At 37.4% G+C, this 6,025-nt stretch overlaps 1 protein-coding gene across 2 annotated transcripts; it reads right to left on the bottom strand.

Annotated features, from left to right (window-relative positions):
- Positions 1–279: 279 nt before the first annotated feature.
- LOC139947982 (DNA polymerase epsilon subunit 3-like) lies at positions 280–5,831 on the bottom strand. 2 transcript variants are annotated; one of them, XM_071945920.1, is made up of 5 exons: positions 5,567–5,831; positions 4,672–4,803; positions 4,088–4,173; positions 2,574–2,692; positions 280–1,112 (listed from the first exon to the last, which is right to left on the bottom strand). In XM_071945920.1, exons 2-5 carry the CDS (start codon positions 4,735–4,737, stop codon positions 763–765), a joined length of 621 nt encoding a protein of 206 aa, XP_071802021.1. In that variant the 5' UTR covers positions 4,738–4,803; positions 5,567–5,831; the 3' UTR covers positions 280–762. The 2 variants fall into 2 exon arrangements, with proteins under 2 accessions (XP_071802021.1, XP_071802022.1); XM_071945921.1 differs by having other exon boundaries at positions 5,599–5,831.
- Between the last annotated feature and the right edge of the window lie 194 nt (positions 5,832–6,025).

Here is a 6,025-nt window from a genome sequence, read left to right as displayed (position 1 = left end):
TACAAAAGAAGAAAATTCTGTTGCTTATTGTACTGCGACCACAACATGTCAGCGTAAGGGGATGGCGGCCCCCCTGCACAGTCCCCTCCCCCCAAAAAAACCCCAACAACAACACCGGATCCATCTATCCCCCCTTCCACCACGTATGAGACATAGCTGGCGCTATTCTCGTCCCCATTGTCTGATAACTAATCAAATCAAATCAAACTTCATTTAATAATATCAAAACAATACCATTCTACTATTTCTTTATATCAATGTTTTATTTGACTAAAGTACATTACCAAAAACTTATATTTACACTGGCTCTTTTTTTCACTTTCAATAGATTTCAAGCATACACCGAATGATGAGATTTATAAAATGATGCAATTGCCTTCTTACACAGTAAGAGACAACTGATTAAAACGTTCACATTGTAATTAAACAGCAAACATTTTGTCTGGTGCATGCACCAGGAACAAGATGCAAAAACGAAATTAGAGTAAAAAAAATTGAAATGTAACAACCAGGTATCGAGTGAACGATCTTTCTGATAGTGGCCTCCATTCGTGTGAAAGTGCTTGGACCCTAAACATGAAGAAAATAAAATGAAATGAACAGGCTTCAAAGGACAGCTATGACAGTTGATGTCTAATGTGTGTGACTCATAAAGCATCATAATAATTTGTCTCGGGTCTTTTGCAAGATTGTTCAGAGAAATATATACATGTACTCTGAAATAAAAAGTACTTTAAATTTCTTTTGTTTTTAAATGTCCCATCATTCGACTTCTTGAACATCATCATCATCATCATCAGCAGTAGCATCTTCAATCTCTCCCGCATCTTCAACTTCATCATCTTCAATTTCTTCCACTTCGTCCTCCTCAAGCTCCTCATCCTCTTCATCTTCAATATCATCCTCAATATCATCATCTTCGTCTTCTTCATCTTCTCCTACATCATCAACCTCTTCTCCATCTTCCAGCTCTTCTCCATCTTCCCTGCTATCTTCCAACTCACTTGAGATATTCTGCTCGGAGTCTTCCCCTTCGGTCTTCTCCTGGTCTGACTTGCTTTGCTTCCTCTTTTCCGATGCCTCTTTTTTACCTCTCTGCTCTTGGCGAAACTCTTAACACAAAAGTTGTGGTGAAAAAGATTAATAAAGTGAATATCAAGTCCATCAAATGAATATGTAATTTCAAGACATTGTACAAGATACACTCCCTTTTGCCCCTTTCTAAACAGCAAACATTTTTACATTAAATCTTGTTGAAAAAACCTTATAACCAATATCAAGAAAACAAGCTAGCTCATTCTTAATATACAAAGATTTTGAGTTGAACAAAGTAAAATTTACTACAGCAAGATTTGACCTAAAGACCTCCGGATTAACGTGCCAAGCCTAGACAAACCAAGCTGTGTCTAAACCTTACGTTAGTTGTCTCCCATTTTGGTCAATATCTTTGTTAGGGGGAACCAGTCAGAAGCCATGCAACTGTAGCTTACGTGTAGCCAGGAATCACGTTTCTGATACAACCTGGGGATTTCTCTTTCTACAATCCCAAATCATTCAATTTTAAAAGATTTGGGTACTTTTTGTAACACAAAACACAACGTCCACAGATTTACACTAAACTTACACTGCTTGAAGATAATGATAGTAGAAAGCATACCTTAAAATATTACTTGCTGAGATGCTATACTTTTTGAGCAATGAAAAAAAAAATGTCATGAAAATACGTTTTTACATGCTAAAATAATTTTCGTCTCATGATCACCGAGACTAAAATTATTTTCATTACATTGTTTTACTCATTTCTGTAAAACTACAACAACTCAGCAAGTAATATTTTCAGGGAAGCTTTCTTCAATCATTATACACTTCAACAGTGTAAATATAGTGTAATTCTGTGGACATGGTGTATTTTGTCCTACAAAAAGTACATAGACCCTTTAAGGCCAAGTCGCACTGCAGCGATAACGAAACTGATAACGATAATGATGCAAAGAGAATGCATTCTATTGGTTGAATTGCTCCACACAGAATACGTACACACTCATTCAACTAACAGAATGCGTTCTCTTTGCGTTGTGATCGTTATCGTGGTCGGTAGCGCTGCAGTGTGACTCGGCCTTAACCCAGTCAGTTTCCCTAGTGGTTTATTATTTGTTTATTATTTATTATACAAAGCACTTAAAGGGAAGGTACACGTTTCGTTATTACTCAAAACAAATATTAACTTAAAAACTGACTTGGTAACGAGCATTGGAGAGCTGTTGATAGTATAAAACATTGTGGGAAACGACTCCCTCTGAAGTAATGTAGTTTTTGAGAAAGAGGTAATTTTTCGCTAAAATAATAAAAGACTTCTAGCTAAAAGTCTTATATTCCAATCTGAAAGAGCACAAATTCGTCCAACTAGGGTGTATTTTCTTTCATCATTTTCTCGCAACTTCGATGACCGTTTGAGCCCAAATTTTCACAGGCTTGTTTTTTTATGCACATGATGGGATACACCAAGTGAGAAGACTGGTCTTTGACAATTACCAAACGTGCACCTTCCCTTTAAAATGAGAGTAGAATCTTACCTTGGAGACTCTTCTCCAATGGCTCAATAAATTCTTCAAATTCCATGTCCTTCATAGCAGCAAAAACATCAGCAGCATTCAGTGTTTTCCTCTTGCCTTTTAGAGCATAGTTGTTAGCGCTGAGAGAAGGCGCGGTCAAGGGAAGTATATCGTATATATATCTCAGTGTAAACACACAGTCTTGGAATGGCTCAGGCCCATAGTTTCATAAAGCCTGTGAGCACAAAACTTGCTTAGCACAAAAAACGTTTGCAAAGCAAAAAAGGTTGCCAGCTAGAACACTACCATACAGTTACTATGAATGCGACTGGTACCTCTGTCATTTCTTGCTCAACCAAGTAATTTGCTAAGCAGAATTTCCTGCTTAATAGCTTTATGAAACAGGGCCGTGGTGTATTATTAATGCCTTGCAGATTGCCTTCTATCCATTGGTATCTACCACTCATATTGAGATTTTGTTTGTGTTTTATTGAAGATTATTTTTGGTCAAAACGAAATGTCATTGTCCTTTAAAATTTACTATCAAGCACATCATCAGTGTCTATGTTCAAAACAACTCTGCATATGGGCCAAATGTCATAGCGTTGCTTGATGGTCAGCAAATTTTTGTGATAACTGTAGTAGAAAACTTTTCTAAAGTGCAAGTGTATTTCACAGGTAAGCAGAAAAATAAGGCGGCCATATTACGCGTTTACCATGGATTTGCATTGTGACGCCATTCATTTATGTGCAGTAAGCAGTAAGCACGCCTTTTCGTGTGCTTACGGTTAGCAGCGCTATGAAATGAAATTGGCACAGTAAGCACAAAATCAGCCGCTAAGCAGTGCTATGAAATTGGGCCCAGCCATTGATTTTACCAAACTCTTCCAAACTAGGATTAATCTTAGGAGTAGGGACTAGTTCAGTTCTGTATCCATAGACGCATTGACACATTGAACCCATGCTCAGTTAGGACGGGTTACTGGTCCTAACTCGATATAGGATTAAAGGCAGTGGACACTATTGGTAATATCTCAATTTCTTAACAACCAATTGAGCTCAAATTTTTACAGGTTTGTTATTTTATGCATATGTTGAGATACACCTAGTGAGAAGACTGGTCTTTGACAATTACTCAAAATAATTATTAGCATAAAACCTACTTGGTGACGGGAGAGGTTGGGGAGAGGTTGATGGTATAAAACATTGTGAGAAACGGCTCCCTCTCAACTGACATAGTTTTTGAGAAAGAAGTAACTTTCCACGAACTTGATTTCGAGACGTGAGATTTAGGTCTCGAAATAAACCATCTAATTGCACAAAACTTTGTGTGACAATGGTATTTTTTCTTTCATTATTATCTCGCAACTTCAACAACCAATTGAGCTCAAATTTTCACAGGTTTGTTATTTTAGGCATATGTTGAGATACACCAAGATGGAACACTGGTCTTTGACAATTACCAAAAGTGTCCAGTGTCTTTAATCCAAGCGTTTTGTGAAATAAGCTGCAGGTTGGTTGGTTAAAAAGGATACCATGAGGTTGCATAGAGCACAAACACACTGGCTGCCTTAGAGACAGCATTACGAGCTTCCTTTGATACACTGATGCCATCAGGAACCTGAAGAAAACAAAAAAAACTCATCTTAGACAACTGAACGTTTCAATCCCATAGACCTTTAATCACAAATACTCGGTACTTGCGCTGTAGGCGTTGAATGAGGTGGTGCATGCTGGTCTAGCTAGTACTCAAGTTTGATCCATAGCTAGACCAGCATGCACCTCATTCAACAGTTCGCGCTTTCGCAATGGTCTATGACCTGCGGTCAGGTTTAACAAAAATAGCTTGACCTTCAAACAATACAAGATGACATGTGACCAAGGTGTTGCATGTGACATTCTGCATTCAAGTTGATGGGGGATAACATCATTCATTTACAAATACAGGCTAAAGCACAGTCTTGTTGCAAATTTGAAACAGTTCATTACAACGTAATCACTAGCATGGGGCATTTTGCTTTGTAAAAGGAAATCATCGAGCGAAAAGAGAGAAGAACAGTTTCCAGATCCTGCCACCACTTTTTTGTTCATTATGAAACAAAATAGTATAGTTGATTACCGCTTCTTTCATGATCCTTGTGATCACTGAATGTGGGAGATTTAAGTCCTCTGGTCTCTCTGCCATGGTGTTGTTCTCCTATTTATTGAAGGGATTGCTACTCAACTTGTTTCTCAATCACTGATCAAATTCCTGTATTGAGGATACAAATTGATAAAACCAATTTATATTCTCATTGAAATGACAGTCATTAAGGGTAAAAACTGAATATAGGCAGTCATGGCATTAAACAATTAAATAAACAATATATGGTAGGCCTACATGTATCTGACATTATTGTGTTTCATCTTGTGAATCTACAGACTCACAACAACACTGAGTGTGTGGAGCCGGCCACACTATAATAACAAAACATCATTAAAATGGTAAGTTATCCAAAATAAACCTTGTAATCTATTTTACTTTTTAGTTGCAATAACTAAACCCTCCTCCAGACGGCGGAGCAGCGTAACCCTCCTCCCCACTCCGCCATCGTGAGGAGGGTTACGTTATCACAACTAAATCTATTTATACTATCTTGAATAAGTTGATTATTATAGTCCCAATTTACTGGGTCTTAATTAACTTTAAGTCACAATATATAAAGATGTCCCGAACAAAACAGTCATTGTTCACATGTTCAGACTCAGTCAGTGTCATACCTTGAAAGAAGTTGTTATCATAAAGAAATCCAGCTGAATAATAAACAAGTAATAACTGTTGTTTTTTTATATTTATTTAATAAAACAAGTATTTCTAATGTTACTGTACATACACACTTCTAAAGTAAACCAGCAGCGCAACAAATGACAAAGATTGTTATGTAATTTTAATAATTAATTTCAATAACGTAATAATTCATTCAAAATCAAAATATGTCAAATTGTTTTACCAAAAAATTCAAAAGCAAACTTACCTACTAAAACAGTACTAGTAGTACTAACTAACCTAGTCTTAGCAGCATGAAGTTACAGGCAGCATGGTCAGGTAGGTCAAAGCTAGCAATTCAATCTTTATGTAGAACTCATGAATTAGACGAGAAGTAGAAGTAGACTACCTCGGTCATGCCAGTTTTGGTTGTTTGACAATACACAAAACTAGTGACGACAGTCGATCAGCAGTGTGTTGTACGGGATGGTAAAACTAAAAGAATAACCGCGGGAACATGTGCATGTATATAGCGCCACCAATTGGTGAAATTCAGAAAGAAAGGGCGCCTTCTTCCAAAGATTTATTCGAAAGGGGCGTGGCCTTTGGATTGACCACACGTAAACAAACTTGTAGGAGGGAGGAAAAGCACTTCTTCACCAGTCATTTTGGTGGTTGGGGGGGGGGGGTATGTTTTCAAATGGGTCGGTGTTTTGGTGCACATGGG

This window comes from Asterias amurensis, chromosome 15 (assembly GCF_032118995.1).
Source record: "Asterias amurensis chromosome 15, ASM3211899v1".
Classification (NCBI taxonomy): Eukaryota; Metazoa; Echinodermata; class Asteroidea; order Forcipulatida; family Asteriidae; genus Asterias; species Asterias amurensis.
The sequence above is the reverse complement of the archived record's forward strand: the minus strand, read 5'-3'. Positions and strand labels throughout refer to the sequence as shown.